The 15,749-nt window shown below is 31.0% G+C and overlaps 5 protein-coding genes across 5 annotated transcripts; 2 read left to right on the top strand and 3 right to left on the bottom strand.

Moving 5' to 3' along the window:
- Positions 1–4,968: 4,968 nt before the first annotated feature.
- Positions 4,969–6,760, bottom strand: LOC111683211 (GTP-binding protein 128up). Its single transcript, XM_023445264.2, has 5 exons — positions 6,567–6,760; positions 6,327–6,450; positions 5,539–6,253; positions 5,351–5,473; positions 4,969–5,280 (listed from the first exon to the last, which is right to left on the bottom strand). The coding sequence occupies exons 1-5, from the start codon at positions 6,606–6,608 to the stop codon at positions 5,178–5,180; spliced, it is 1,107 nt and encodes a 368-aa protein (XP_023301032.1). The 5' UTR covers positions 6,609–6,760; the 3' UTR covers positions 4,969–5,177.
- Positions 6,761–7,349: 589 nt separating this feature from the next.
- Positions 7,350–8,457, top strand: LOC111683208. The gene is made up of 4 exons (XM_046955525.1): positions 7,350–7,388; positions 7,447–7,971; positions 8,106–8,240; positions 8,296–8,457. Exons 1-4 carry the CDS (start codon positions 7,376–7,378, stop codon positions 8,445–8,447), a joined length of 825 nt encoding a protein of 274 aa, XP_046811481.1. The 5' UTR covers positions 7,350–7,375; the 3' UTR covers positions 8,448–8,457.
- Positions 8,458–8,517: 60 nt separating this feature from the next.
- LOC111683212 lies at positions 8,518–10,853 on the bottom strand. Its single transcript, XM_023445265.2, has 3 exons — positions 10,263–10,853; positions 8,960–9,182; positions 8,518–8,880 (listed from the first exon to the last, which is right to left on the bottom strand). Exons 1-3 carry the CDS (start codon positions 10,666–10,668, stop codon positions 8,787–8,789), a joined length of 723 nt encoding a protein of 240 aa, XP_023301033.2. The 5' UTR covers positions 10,669–10,853; the 3' UTR covers positions 8,518–8,786.
- A 1,003-nt stretch (positions 10,854–11,856) lies between these two features.
- Positions 11,857–14,157, top strand: LOC111683213 (protein C1orf43 homolog). Its single transcript, XM_023445266.2, has 5 exons — positions 11,857–12,666; positions 12,913–13,072; positions 13,138–13,354; positions 13,419–13,989; positions 14,051–14,157. Exons 1-4 carry the CDS (start codon positions 12,400–12,402, stop codon positions 13,846–13,848), a joined length of 1,074 nt encoding a protein of 357 aa, XP_023301034.2. The 5' UTR covers positions 11,857–12,399; the 3' UTR covers positions 13,849–13,989; positions 14,051–14,157.
- A 78-nt stretch (positions 14,158–14,235) lies between these two features.
- On the bottom strand, positions 14,236–15,708 carry LOC111683207 (glyceraldehyde-3-phosphate dehydrogenase). Its single transcript, XM_023445260.2, has one exon. It carries the CDS (start codon positions 15,603–15,605, stop codon positions 14,595–14,597), a length of 1,011 nt encoding a protein of 336 aa, XP_023301028.2. The 5' UTR covers positions 15,606–15,708; the 3' UTR covers positions 14,236–14,594.
- Positions 15,709–15,749: the final 41 nt, after the last annotated feature.

Raw genomic sequence — 15,749 nt, 5'->3', positions numbered from 1 at the left:
CAGTCTATTCTATAGTCTGGACTACAGTCTATTCTATAGCCTTTACTATAGTCCAGACAATAATCTAGTCTATAGTCTATTCCATAGTATTGCCTATAGTCTATTCTATAGTCTGGACTATAGTCTATTCTACAGTCTACACTATAGTCTATTCTATAGTCTGGACTATAGTCTATTCTATAGTCTGGACTATAGTCTATTTTATAGTCTGGACTACATTATACTATAGTCTGGACTAAAGTCTATTCTATAGTCTGGACTATAGCCTTTACTATAGTCTATTTTATAGCCTTCACTATAGTCTATTCTATAGTCCAGACAATAATCTAATCAATAGTCCAGACAATAGTCTAATCTATAGCCTGGACTTAAGTCTATTCTATAGTCCAGACTATAGTCTGAAGTCTATTCCATAGTATTGTCTATAGTCTGGACTATAGTCTATTCTATAGTCAGCACTATTGTCTATTCTATAGTCTGCACTATAGTCTATTCTATAGTCTGCACTATAGTCTATTTTATAGTCTGCACTATAGTCTATTCTATATTCTGGACTATAGTCTATTCTATAGTCTGGACTACAGTGTATTTTATAGTCTGGACTAAAGTCTATTCTATAGTCTGGACTACAGTCTATTCTATAGTCTGGACTTTAGTCTATTCTATAGTCTGGACTACAGTCTATTCTATAGTCCGGTCTATTCTATAGTCCGGACTATAGTCTATTCCATAGTATTGCCTATAGTCTATTTTATAGTCTGGACTATAGTCTATTCTATAGTCTGGACTAAATTCTATTCTATAGTCTAGACTATATTCTATAAACTATTCTATAGTCCAGACAATACTATAATCTATAGTCTAGACTTCAGTTTATTCTATAGTCTGGACTATAGTTTATTCTATAGTCCGGTCTATAGTCTATTCTATAGTCCGGACTGTAGTCTATTCCATAGTATTGCCTATAGTCTATTCTATAGTCTGGACTATAGTCTATTCCATAGTATTGCCTGTAGTCTATTCTATATTCTGGACTATAGTCTATTCTATGGTATGGACTATAGTCTATTCTATAGTGTGGATTACAGTCTTATTGTAGACTATGTCAGTCTAGTCTATAGTTTAGAATACATGATCTGGACTACATTCTATTCTATAGTTAAGTCTATATTGTAGCTTTTAGTCCAAACTGTAATCTAGACTTTAGTCTGTAATCTAGTATATTGTCTGGACTATTGTCAAGCCTGCATTGTGGACTATTGACTAGTCTATAGTCTGGGTTTGCAGTCTACTCTATAGGCTTGATTATAGTCAATTATATAGTATAGTCTGTATTCTGGACAATTATCTAGTCTATAGTCTGGATTATGCTCTTGCCTGTTCTATGATCTAAAGTCTACGCTATAGATTAGTTTATAATATATACTACTAGTAGTAGTCTATTGTCGGCATACAGGTGGCTTAAATAATCTTAAATTTTAAAAATATTTTCCAATTTTGTCACAATATCAAATTCTAATACGAAATTCAAAAAATATTTCATAATCTCACGGTTAATTCTATATATACACGGATGTTAGATCTTACAACGTTGGCATTAAAATTTGCAAAGTGTTAACTTACAAAATTTTGTCTTGCAATGTTGTCAGTAATCCTTTTTCTGATAATGTAGCAGACGATTGTTAGATATTTTGTGAACATTTTACTGACAACTTTGTAAGATCTGACAAACGTGTATCACGGCTTTAATTTTTTAATTCAAAACTTCTAATATAAAATTTAATGATTTCTTAAACTAAAATTTAATTAGTTTATTATTCTTAATTCAACATAGAACAACACAGTGTCTTAATTTAAATGATTAAATCTGTAATTTTGTTTTTAGGCAAAAAGAAAACAAATTGTTGTTTATTAATTCAAAAACGTACTAAACGTAAAATTTCTATTAATTAAGTAAAAATCTCTTTTGTGAGAAAAAACCCAAGAAAAAAATTAAATTTATTAATGTTAAACTTTTTTTGTTAAGTTAAAAAATTATTCATTAAAATCTTCACAGGAATTTTGTTTTTAAACTTGAGTTGTTTTACAAATTAAATCTTAAAATTTGTTATTTTTTTTTAATTAAAATTTTTATTTTATCAATATTTTATTGAAAAAAAATTGTTCAGTAAACATTGAATATAACCTCAAAATTATTATTAATAATTTATTTTTTTTAATACAAATAAAATTTCAAATGTAAAATTTTTTAAAAGTTAAATATTTTACAATTAAAAACAAACAGTTTTTTTATTGTTTTTAATGCTAACTTTTAATTACTTTTATTTTATATAAAAAAAAACATTATTATAATAAGTTTTACCTAAGATTTGATCATAATTAACATATTTAGCAGAACATGGGTGTAAATTATAAGTAAATTAAATATATATGTATATAAATTCAAACTTATATATTTAAATACAAACATAATTGAAAAGGATTATTAAATATTGTTTTTTTTAATACTAAAACACAGGAATAAAAACAAAATTATTAAAAATCTTGTAAAAAAAGAGTTTTTTTTTTTTTAAATTAGTATTATTAATTTCATTAATTAAACTAAATATAAAGTTTTTAGTATATAGACTAAAGATTAGAGATCAGAATATAACTTTAATTAAGGTTATAAACTAGATTCGTTCTATGGTTTCGACTAAAGTTTAGACAGTAGTTTACACTAGACTCTATTCTAGACTATAGGCTAGACTATTTATTTCTGTGTGTGACTAGTTATTGATCATATTTCTGTCCAGATATAAAGGATAGTTATTGGCCATATTTCTGTACAGATATAAGGCCAGTTATTGGCCATATTTGTGACTAGATATAAGGCCAGTTACTGGTCATATTTATGTCAAGATATAAGGGCGTTTACTGGTCATATTTTTATCTAGATATAAGGCCAGTTATTGGCCATATTTCTGTCTAGATATAAGGCCAGTTATTGGCCATACTTATGTACAGATATAAGGCCAGTTATTGGTCATATTTCTGTCTAGATATAAGGCCAGTTACTGGCCATATTTCTGTCTAGATATAAGGCCAGTTATTGACATTATTTCTGTCTATATATAAGTGCAGTTCTGTCTAGATATAAGGCCAGTTACCGGCCATATTTCCGTCTAGATATAAGGCCAGTTACTGGCCATATTTTTGTACAGATATAAGGCCAGTTATTGGCCATATTTCTGTCTAGATATAAGGACAGTTACTGGCCATATTTTTTGTACAAATATAAGGCCAGTTACTGGCCATATTTCTGTCTAGATATAAGTCACTTACTAACCATATTTCTGACTAGATATAAGGCCAGTTATTGACATTATTTCTGTCTATATATAAGTGCAGTTACCGGTCATATTTCTGTCTAGATATAAGGCCAGTTACCGGCCATATTTCTGTCTAGATATAAGGCCAGTTACTGGCCATATTTCTGTCTAGATATAAGGCCAGTTACTGGCCATATATCTGCAGATATAAGGGCACTTACTGGTAGATATAAGGGCACTTACTAAATATAAAGTTTTTAGTATATAGACTAAAGATTAGAGATCAGAATATAACTTTTATTAAGGCTATAAACTAGATTCGTTCTATGGTTTCAATTAAAGTTTAGACAGTAGTTTACACTAGACTCTATTCTAGACTGTACGCTAAACTATATATTTCTGTATGTGTGACTAGTTATTGATCATATTTCTGCCTAGATATAAGGCCAGTTATGGGTCATATTTCTGTCATATTTCTGACTAGATATAAGGCCAGTTACTGACCATACTTCTGTCCAGATATAAGACCGTTTACTGATCATATTTCTATCTAGATATAAGGCCAGTTATTGGCCATATTTCTGTCTAGATATAAGGCCAATTACTGGCCATATTTTTGTACATATTCCTGTACAAATATAAGGCCAGTTACTGGCCATATTTCTGTCTAGATATAAGTCACTTACTAACCATATTTCTGACTAGATATAAGGCCAGTTATTGACATTATTTCTGTCTATATATAAGTGCAGTTACTGGCCATATTTCTGTCTAGATATAAGGCCAGTTACCGGCCATATTTCTGTCTAGATATAAGGCCACTTACTGGCGATATTTCTGTCTAGATATAAGGCCACTTACTGGCCATATATCTTTGCAGATATAAGGCCACTTACTGGCGATATCTCTGTCTAGATATAAGGCCACTTACTGGTCATATTTCTGTCTATATATAAGGCCACTTACAGGTCATATTTCTGTCTAGATATAAGGCCATTTACTAGCCATATTTCTGTGCAGATATATGGCCTCCTACTGGTCAAATTTCTGTCCAGATATAAGCCCAGTTACTGGCAATATTTCTGTGCAGATATAAGGTCACTTACTGGCCATATTTCTGTCTAGATATAAGGCCACTTACCGGTCATATTTCTGTCAAGATATAAGGCCAGTTACTGGCCATATTTCTGTCTAGATATAAGTCACTTACTAACGATATTTCTGACTAGATATAAGGCCAGTTATTGACATTATTACAGACCATATTTCTGTCTAGATATAAGGCCATTTACTGGCCATATTTCTGTCTAAATATAAGACCGGTTAATGGCCATAATTATGTCTAGATATAAGGCCATTTACCATCCATATTTATGTATAGATATTAGCTCAGTTAATGGCCATATTTCTGACAACATATAAGCCCAGTAGCAGTCCATAATTTTGTCTAGAAGTAAGGCTATTCATTGGTCATATTTCTCTCTAGATGTTAAACCAGTTACTAAACATATTTCTGTGCAGCTACTAACCATATATCTGTCAATTCATTAGGTTAAGTTTACAAATAAGGCAAGTTAATAGACATATTTCTACCTAGAAATAAACCCATCTATTATCGATATAACTATCCCTAAGTAGAAATAATTTCAACATGCACTACCTTTTTTTGTTAAATATTTACTTTTTTATTTCCATCTTTATTTCTTCTCAATTTTTTGTGTGTTTTTTCATTGCCGGCGCATATGACCATAAAAAATATCAATGACATAGAACTTTGTTTTAGCATTCATTTAGTTTAAAACTAATTTTGTTTTCTTTATTAATAATAAAAATTATTTCTTTTTTTGTCAAATTCTCTGTTACACTCTAGACCTTCTTAACAATCTGTACAACATCTTCATCGTTGAGCACATGATCAATACCAACCTTTTGGGGTTGATGTTTAACCGAAGAACCCCAAACCAAGGCACTATATTAAAAAGAAACATAAAAACATTAATAAAATTCATAATAAAAATATAAATAAACAACAAACTTACTATTTAAATTCTTTAGCAATAGTACGATGCAATTTGTTACAGAAATCAGCAATAGTGGTGCGTTCACTGTGCAAGACAATAGGTGAATTGTAATCAGGCAATTGACCTTTAGGTTTTGTATAACTTTAAAAAAAAAGTAAAAAATTAAATTTCATTAAACTCTCAGATAAATTATAATAAATACTTACATTCGCACCAATTTCAAATATTCCCACATCAATTCTAGCAAATCATCGAAATTCCAACGATGATGAGCTGATATGGGTACACAGTGTGGAATCTTATAGATGACATCCAATTCTTCTATAGAAATTTGATCAATTTTATTAAGCAGATAAATGCAGGGTATATAGATACGATTGCCTTCAATGACATCAATCAAATCATCACTGGTGGCATCATAACGCAGCGTTATATCAGCATTGTGTATTTTATATTCCGACAATATGGTCTTAACCAAATCAGCATCCAATTCGGATTGTGGTACCATAGAATTGAGATTAACACCACCCTTGTCCTTGCGTTTATAGTAAATATTTGGTGGTTTCTTATTGAGACGTATACCAAAACCTTCCAATTCATGTTCTAGCAATTTTTTGTGACCCAAAGGTTTAAGGCAATCGAGTACCATGAAAATTAAATTACAGGTACGTGCCACAGCAATAACTTGACGACCACGACCTTTACCATCTTTAGCACCTTCAATAATACCGGGCAAATCTAACAATTGGATCTTAGCTCCTTTATATTTAATACAACCCGGCACCGTGGTAAGCGTGGTGAACTCATAGGCCGCAACTTCAGAATAGACACCGGCTAAATTGGACAGCAAAGTGGATTTACCCACAGAGGGAAAACCCACAAAACCCACCCGGGCATCACCAGTCTTGGCAACTTCAAAACCTATATAAACAATAACAAGAGAATGTTAGTTCACTCAACTAGCTATAGATAATTCTAGAACAACGGCACTTACCCTGTTCACCTGTACCACCGCCACCACCCTTGGGGGAAATCAATTCTCTTCGCAGTTTAGCCAATTTAGCCTTTAGCAAACCCAAATGAGCCGATGTAGCTTTATTTTTTTGGGTACGAGCCATCTATTTAGGTGTATCATCATAGTAATAAAACCAATGGGGTAAGATTCAAGCACACACATACAAAAAATAAAGGTTAGTTTTTTGCAGCCTTTCTTGGGTTTGGTTTTCATACAGACCTCGCCTTCAATGGCAGCAATTTTCTCTAATATAGTACTCATCTTAAGGTTTTTCTAAACTTTTCATATAATATTTCTAAATTCAAATGGTTTATATTTTAATAATTACAGCAAAAACTTGGTGGCCAAATAAAAAAAAATAACTCGCGTGGACAAAAATTCATTCAACCACACAACACAAAAAAAATTTTGACAACAGAAATGTCAGAGATAAAACTAAGCTGCCACATGAAGTAAAACAAAACACTTGTTAGGCATAAATTTGCCACATTTATTACAATAATGAGATTTTAGTGAGAAAACTGTTACAGTATTTTCTTTTTATATAAAATCAAGGAAAATATAATATAAATTATTATTTTTTAATAAATTTAATAAAAATTATTTAATTTTATATTTAAATTACTAAAGCTGTGCTGCCATATTTGTGCTTAAATGTAACAATCAAAATGGAGCTGCCGTATTCGTGTTGCCTTACTAATGCATGAATATACATCAAGAAAATAACCCTTAGAATAAGCAAAATAATACGCATTTCTTTTAATTATTTAATTATATTTTAAGTATTTTCTTTTTATATAAAATCAAGGAAAGTATAATATAAATTATTATTTTTTAATGAATTTAATAAAAATTATTTAATTTTATATTTAAATTACTAAAGCTGTGCTGCTATATTTGTGTTTAAATGTAACATTCAAAATGGAACTGCCATTTTCGTGTTACCATACTAATGCATGAATATATATCAACAAAATAACCGTTAGAATTAGCAAAATAATACGCATTTCTTTTAATTATTTGCCAAAATGTTTCGCACAGGTATTTCTTAAATAAGTTATAGCTTAAAGAATTATTTCTAAAACATTTCAACTTTCAGCCAAACAAATTAAACCTCTAGCTCAAGTTTTACGTGAGAAAAACTCGAGAAATAGATTTGTCAGTGAATTGACCAAAAATGAAGAACAACTATTCAATCGCAGTTTGGATTCTGCCCAAACGGCTCTATTGGAAAAGAAACCCAATCTAAAACAAACTAAACTATATATAAGACGTTCCCTAAAACGACCAGTTGATTCTCATAATGATAGCTTTACTACTTGCCAACAAATGGAAACAAAAACTGAACTTTTTATAATGCCTTCACCGAAAATGAAGGCCCTAGAAAGTAAGGTTAAGTTGAATAATACTATTTGTGGTAACGTTGCGGTCGTTGGGGAAAAGCCTTCTGGCAGTTTAAGGGATCTCAAAGAAAGTAATAAACAAAATATTACGGAGGCTACGACATCTATAGATCTTATGTCACGACCTGGTCGTAATATGTTGGCTTTAGTGGGAAAAGTTGATTTTGTTTTAAAAATCAACAAAATGTATCCGAAAGTTAATGTTTTGTGGGATGTTTATGGTAAGTTTAACTTACTAAAATTTGGTGGATATAAGATAAGGGTAAATAATTAAAACTACTATATATACTTGAGTGTAGTCTAACTGTGAACTAGACCATAATCGTCCGTAATGTACTCTTTTCTTTAATTCTAGGCAAATTGCTAAAAATTTCCAAAGGCAAAAATCGTTATGAACATATTTTACTTATGCGCAATAGTGAAGGAGATGGTCCAATTCTACAGTGTATTTACTATGATTTCGATAGAACTCTAGAGTCTTATAAAAGCGGTAAGACAACTTTTTATGAACTTAACATTTATTATTTAACTAAATTCCTTTACAGATTACCTTGTCCATGTTGTAGGTCATATAACGGGTTGCAATCGTTTGCGTATTTTTAAAATACAACAAATGGAAAAACCTTTACCGACGGCCAGTTTAATGCGCATACAAAATGTTAATTCTTTTGTTTTACTACAAAATCAAACAACTTGAAGATTTTCTTTTGATTTTTTTTTTGTGAAATATGAAAATATGTATATTTTGTTTTTAGTAAAGTTACTTACTAACTAATAGGTGTTAAAGCATTTTAAGTAGGAAAGAAGTTAAATAAGTTTTAGTTGATTTATAATGATAAATGAAAGAAACTATAATACTTTGTACTTATGAGTTTAAATGAAAGGATTTTTTCATATATGAGTTTAAAATATTACACTTTTGTGCCTTTTGCTTTTTAAAATCTTAATGTAGTTGTTTTTTTTTTATAAATAAATAATAATAATTACACTGAGGTGTTTTATATCTGCAAAAGAAAAATTTCCTTACTTAGCAAATTTAGATCTCCAAATACATAAAAATTCCTACAATGACACCCATGGCTAAGGCAGTTAAATAGCCCAAATGTATGCTGCTCTTTTGTTGGTAATAACTAGGGAGGAAAAAAAAAAAAGAAATTTATTTAAAGATCATTGTAAAATTTTTGTTATGAAAAACTTTCGAAAACTTACTGTAACATTTTGCGTGGTGAAAATGGTGATGGTGGACTTATACCCGGTATATTACTATCTAAATACACTAAGGTATAACCAAATATGGCTACAGCTAAGCCACATAATAAAGGTTGTAAAATACTGTTAACATTGTGTTCGGTGGCCCAATCTATGGCATCTTGGTAACGACTTGCTGCCAATTTTTTCAAATCAATTATACTTTCTGTATTCGCATAGGGCACTGAAATTTAAAAACAAAAGCTTTAGTAGTGAAAGATGTGTATACAAAATTCTTTAGCTATTATCAGTTATTGAAAATATGTTTGAATTTCTTTATCAATTTCAAGATAAAGCTAAAATAATAATAATTAATTGCTAATGAAACAAAAGAATATAAACAAAAGCTATAAATAAGCTTAAAACAATTAGTTAAAGAATAGAATTGTCTAATACCACAAACCACAAACATTTGCCTATGGATAAATGAATTGCTTAAAAAGCACAATTTATACAGTTGGTGAAAGAAAAAAGTACAAACCTATATATTTTCCAAAATACATAGGTACATAAATATAATTTATTTTAGTGGTAAAATTGGAAAATTTTGTTTAAAGTACAAATTACGAAATATTCCCTTACATTTATGATTGACTTTAATTGAAATTTCAATTAAACGTCATATTTTTTGCCACTCAGTGTATTGTTATTGTTTACATTTTTTTCATCTCTCAGCAAAAAAAAAAAAAAAACCTTGGAAGTACAAATTTGTGTTTACTAAATTACACACACACACCGTTACATTTTAATAATTTACAATAAATAAGTCATAATAAGATCATACCGTTATGGTAAGAAAAAAAAACCAACTGTCATTTAAGAAAAAGAAAGAAAAACACAAGTGAATAATGACTTTTAATAAACAAAACAATTAAATACTCTTTCAAGTTATGTCAAATATAAAGTGGAGGAACTGATGACAACTGGAAGAGGTGTCTGCATTAGTGAACTTCTAACAAATGAAGTGAGATCATCAATAATAGTTTTTACCAATAATATTCAAATGCGTTTTTATTTAGCTATTTTTAAACTCACATAGAGAAAATAGAAAAGCATTGAGTAAAATATTTAATTTGAATTCAAATAGCAACAGATTTTATTGTAGTTTTTTTTTGTTGTGGCAAATGACCCTGAATGAACAAAAATAACTAAAAAAAAATTTTGCCTTTTTGAAATTCTTTCACTTTTGAATAAATTAACTTCCTTATATACTAGATATATTCAAAAATATATTTTTGTATATATACTATATATATGGACTTACTTGTGACAATAACCATTTTATAGAATACAATAATACCGACAAATAACAGCAAAAGTGCAATTACGCGTTTGTCCAGCAATACGCCCAAATTGCTTAGTTTGTTATTAGACGACTTAAAATGTTGTGAATCAAATAGATTTTTGCCGACTAATTTGTTTGGCAAATAATTACGACCGTTTTGTGCTTGTTGGTGGATGTTACTGTTAATAATCGCTGGTTGATTATTTACACTTTGTTGTGTATAATAAGGTGAAGAGCAAGCTGTTATATGTAGATTAAATGATGAAAAGTTAGAAGAGGAGGTACTAACACAAGTTGTATTGGCGTTAGTAGTAGGGCAAGTGTTATTTTTATATTCCACTGCTGGCGATGATTTACACAATGCCATCGATTCTTTTTTATCCATGTTTATTATGCTTTTTTTGTTATTGTTTGTATAAAGCTTTTTTATTCTTTAATTTAATAAGTTTAACGGAAATTCATTTATTTACACACACCCAAAAATATAGAGAAAAAATAGCAACAAAAGTAAAAAAATCGAAATAGAAATGTTTGATTACACACCAATTGGATTTTTAGTGACGTATTATAGATAGAGAGAAAAAAATGTAAACACTTTTTTTCTGTGACGTCAAAATGACGCACAGAGCTCTGCGCCGACAAATATTTACGGCGGCGGCTACTGACACTAACTCTCTAAGGGGACTTTATAGGGGAGATAAGGTCAATTATATCCTCATAAACTTTGACAAAACATTTAGGCTCCACAAAAAAATTGTTTATGCCGAATTTTATCGCTATATATACTTTTTTCAACCAATTACTAGCAAAATACTTTCTGGCCTAATATGGGGAGTAGGTGTAATCATTGTCCGATATTTCCCAAAATGGGAAAACAAACAGCAAACATTCTGGGTCAACAACTGAAAATATTTTGGCAAAATATTTCAGCTCTCTATCTTGTTTCATTTCTACTCTTTACTTTTACTTTTGTCGGTCTATTTTATTATGACCAATAATTTTTACAAACGGAATGACAAAATCATTATACCTCCATCTTCTTTGATGGTGGAAGACATTAGAGATCAAAGTTTTTTATTTTTTTCATTTTAAAAAAAGAATAAAAGCAGACAGCAATTATTTCAATTGTTTGCAAAAAATAACCAAAACGAAAAAAATAATTCACATGTACACATGCAACATAAAAATAATATTTTTGTGTTAATAATAACCAAAGTGGCAACACGAATGGCCAATATTTTATTTTGGCGCAAAATAGTAGCAGAATTTCTTCTCGTAGTTGGCAGGCAGAATTGACATCAACAGCACTTTCCATTTAAAATACACATGTTCGATACCCTAGCCCTTTACGGTATGACATACAAGCAATGTAAAAAGGTGTAGCTCCGGTTGACGTCACGTTGACGAAGCTGGTTTGATGTGAAAGCAGCGACTCGAATTAGGCGTGAAAACACGAATTTTTACAAAAATAAATTTTTAAGTTAGCAACATTTTTTTTCATCATTCACAATAGTCATAACAATGACTTCTAAACAGCTGTTCACTCACAAATCTCTTGGGAGAAGCAATAAAAAACAATGTAAAAATCAATTACAGTTGTAATTCAGGTCTGAGTTGGGGAACAACTCTCGCGTCATCGTTTTTATTTTTTAAGGACGGTCAGGCTTGTGCTTGTTGCTGGGCTTTCGACAGAATTACTTCTCACCCCGCACTGATTTAATGCACTTCGTTATAACTGTTCTTAGTTATGCGTTGTCTTCATTAAACGTGTGCTTTCGTTTTACCTCAGAGTGAGGTTATGTTTTTTATTGGTGGAGACCATAGAATACTCACGATATAACCTGGTGGAGACCATTTAAACTCGAATATGAACTGGTGGAGACCATTAAAACTCTGGAATTTTTTTGATTATGATGATTCAATGATATAACTTTTTTATTTTTGTGGGATAACCTGGCAGTTTGTGAGTTTAATAACTCCGCCAACACACTTCAAAGTTAAAAAAAAAAAAAAAAAAAAAAAAAATCAATTAGATTTTGTGTTGTAAAGAAAAATAATAAAATTTTCAACAAGAAATAAGTTAATTATTTATTAAATAAGACTTGACTTTTAATTTATGTCTATGGATGGTTTATATTTGAAAAAGTTTAAGGATAACGTTAAAACAACGGGTGTTTTATATAAATTGCCGTCGCCCTTGCAGAAAGTACCAGCAGACAGAAACAAAATGGAACAGTTGTCGGGTGTTATGATAATTATTATAATTGGTGGTGGGGTCTTGACATTTGTTATGTTATTCATATTTGCCAAAAGGCAAATAATGCGTTTTACATTAAGGAGCCGTAGGGGTCCGCATGTGCCAGTGGGCAATGATGCTAAGAAGGTAAAACGTCTTTTTTAACTAATAATGGATGTCAATTTGTGCCTATAGAACTGACTATAGTCTCCACTAGGGTCTATAATGTCAGACTATAGGCATAGACTATATCTTCGTATACCAGGCAAAAGCATACTAGTCTCTATTACAGAATAGACAAACATAGTTTAAGGAAATCAGATTAATATTGTGATCCCAATTAACATGGATGAATGTGTGTGACTTCTTTGTTTTAAATATTTTTCCTTTTAGACTTTAAGAAGAGAAATCGAGCGTCGTTTGGATTGTATACAGAAAATCGCTCAAGAACCCAAACTACTATGGAATGATGATAAATATATTTTACAATGTGACAAACCTTTGCCGCCATATTATTATCGTATGCAGGCTGTGGATGATGTTAAGATTTTAGGTATTTTTCCCTTCCACCTATAAACTTATATGAAAATTAACGTCTATAAGATATTTTCTATATAGAACGTGAAATAGCCAAATATGATGGTTCCACACGACATCCTTACGATAACTTAAGAGCCTTTCTCTTGACCACTCTCTCATCATGTCTGACTGGCACTGGACAACGTATGATTCATCAATTTTGCGATATGTACGAACATGCTAGACATGATCCTAATGAATTCGGCTGTGAAGAATATGAAGCATATCATAGACTTTTGTTGAAACTTATAGAAGCGTGAGTTTTGTTTAAAATTTGCGATTAAATAGAACTATTTTAATTTGATATATATTTTCCACAGCGCTAAACAATTGAAACCTTTTAATAATTCACGTAAAAGTTCACCGGCACGTTCCATGATCAAACCCTCAAAAATGCCATCCCTACTTGATCCCTCACGTTTGAAACCACCACCCGCTTCCAGTGTTCGAACATCGGGTGGGCAATTGTCTTCGACTGGTAGTGATTTAACTGCTGGCCATCAATCAAAAGTTAATTTGACTTTAGGTCTTCATGGTCGTGATATTGATGGCTGTGAAATTGTTACTAATCCCTTGCATTTACAAACACCAGCCGATCGTGATATTATTATTAGAAATCGCATTAAAACTCCTACATTAGATGATATTGTCCATGAACCCGATGATGAAGATGAGATTATAGAGGGAGGAGATGATGAAATTATGAGCATTTCATCGGTTAAATTTAATGATAATTCTAGTGTGGTATGATGATTAGATGATGAGAGTGTAGTAGCGTTAGCAAGTGTATTAATTAAGAAACATATTAAATAATGTGTAGCCAACAATAATATAAAACCAAAGTAAAATAGTTGTTAAGTTGCAGAAAGAGTTTTCATTGGATGGAAAAAGGTAAGTTGATTTTGTTTTATATTATTAAAGATTTTAATGGATTTTTGTTTTTTTCTTTTAGGAGAGAACAACACGTTTTCCAAGTAATTTTTGAAATCAAAAGAAAAAAAAAATCACAACAAATTTTTGTTATGGACCCGTATCATTAAAAGGTAAATACAATTTTTACTTGAAATTGTTTTTTATTGCAGATATTGTTGAGACTGTAATAACATGTTTACGGAGCTGTTTTTCACTTTAAATTTAATTTAAAGTGGGTAAACAGAAATAAAAAGAAAAAATTAGCTAATATAGTTTATATTCTAATGTAAAATTAGAAAAATAATTGAAATCTTATCATCTAACCCCGCTGTCGTTCAAAAAACGTTGCCACGAGAATTGGATTTCCGCTCCAGAACGAACCTATTCTCAATCTGCCAAAGATTGTCAACTCAGCAATAGCTGTATCAACCGGAAGTTTTTTCCCCAGGGAATAACATCCAGTTACAGCCAACCTGTTACAACAACATCCTTCAGAAAACGTTTAAACATAATACTTTTTTAATTAAAAAGTTTATTTAAATTAAAGAAACATCAAAAGAATAAATAATAAAAATATACAACAATTATTTACATTTACCATCACCCGCCTTCTGCAAGTGTTCGATTAAATCATACAAACGACAACAATAACCATATTCATTATCGTACCAGGCAATCAACTTGTGAAAATTATCATTTAAAGAAATACTAGCTTTTGCATCAAATACCGATGAAATGGAATAAGTATTAAAATCCGATGAGACTACCTCATCTTCTGTATAACCAAGTATACCTTTAAGAGGACCTTCAGCAGCTGCTTTTATTTCTTTTCTTAAAATCTCTGCCTTAGCGGGGTTCTTTAAGCGTACCGTTAAATCAACCACGGAAACATTAGCGGTGGGCACACGAAAAGCCATGCCAGTTAATTTACCATTTAGTTCGGGTATAACTTTTCCCACCGCCTGAGCAGCCCCCGTAGAAGCGGGAATAATATTTTGTAAAGCTCCCCGGCCACTACGCCATTTCGATTTGGCCGCATCCACAGTAGCCTGAGTGGCCGTCAAAGCATGACAGGTGGTCATTAAACCCTCAACAATACCGAATTTCTCATGTACTACTTTCGCCAGCGGCGCCAAACCATTGGTCGTGCAAGAGGCATTTGAGACAACATTCATATCGGGCTTGTATTTATCCAAATTAACACCACACACAAACATGGGAGCATCTTTAGAAGGTGCCGAAATGATTACTTTCTTAACCGAACCCTTAAGATGTTTACCAGCCGTTTCTTTAGTTAGAAATTTACCAGTTGCTTCTACTACATATTCAACAGCTGCATCTGACCAGTTAATCTTTTCCGGATCTTTTTCATTGAATATACGTATTTTTCTACCATCCACTATAAGATTTTTATCATCGGCACATATGGAGGCATTAAGGCGACCATGGGTAGAATCATGTTTCAATAGATAAGCCATATAGTCTAGCTTAATCATGGGATCATTGATAGCCAAAACACAGGCATCTTTTTTGAGACAACGTCTTAGAAATATGCGGCCAATGCGTCCAAAACCATTTATACCAATGCGGGACATGACGTTTTTTTCTTTTTGTTGTGTTATTTTAGGAAAATTTTAGTTTGTTTTTTTTTTTTGAAAAGTAAACAAATTTGTTATTTGATAATAATTTCTCGGTAACTAAACTACAAATTTGTTTCTTAACTTTTTTTCTGAAACAAG

Source organism: Lucilia cuprina, chromosome 6, assembly GCF_022045245.1.
Source record: "Lucilia cuprina isolate Lc7/37 chromosome 6, ASM2204524v1, whole genome shotgun sequence".
In the NCBI taxonomy this organism is placed as follows: Eukaryota; Metazoa; Arthropoda; class Insecta; order Diptera; family Calliphoridae; genus Lucilia; species Lucilia cuprina.
This window is presented reverse-complemented; position numbering and strand designations above follow the sequence as displayed.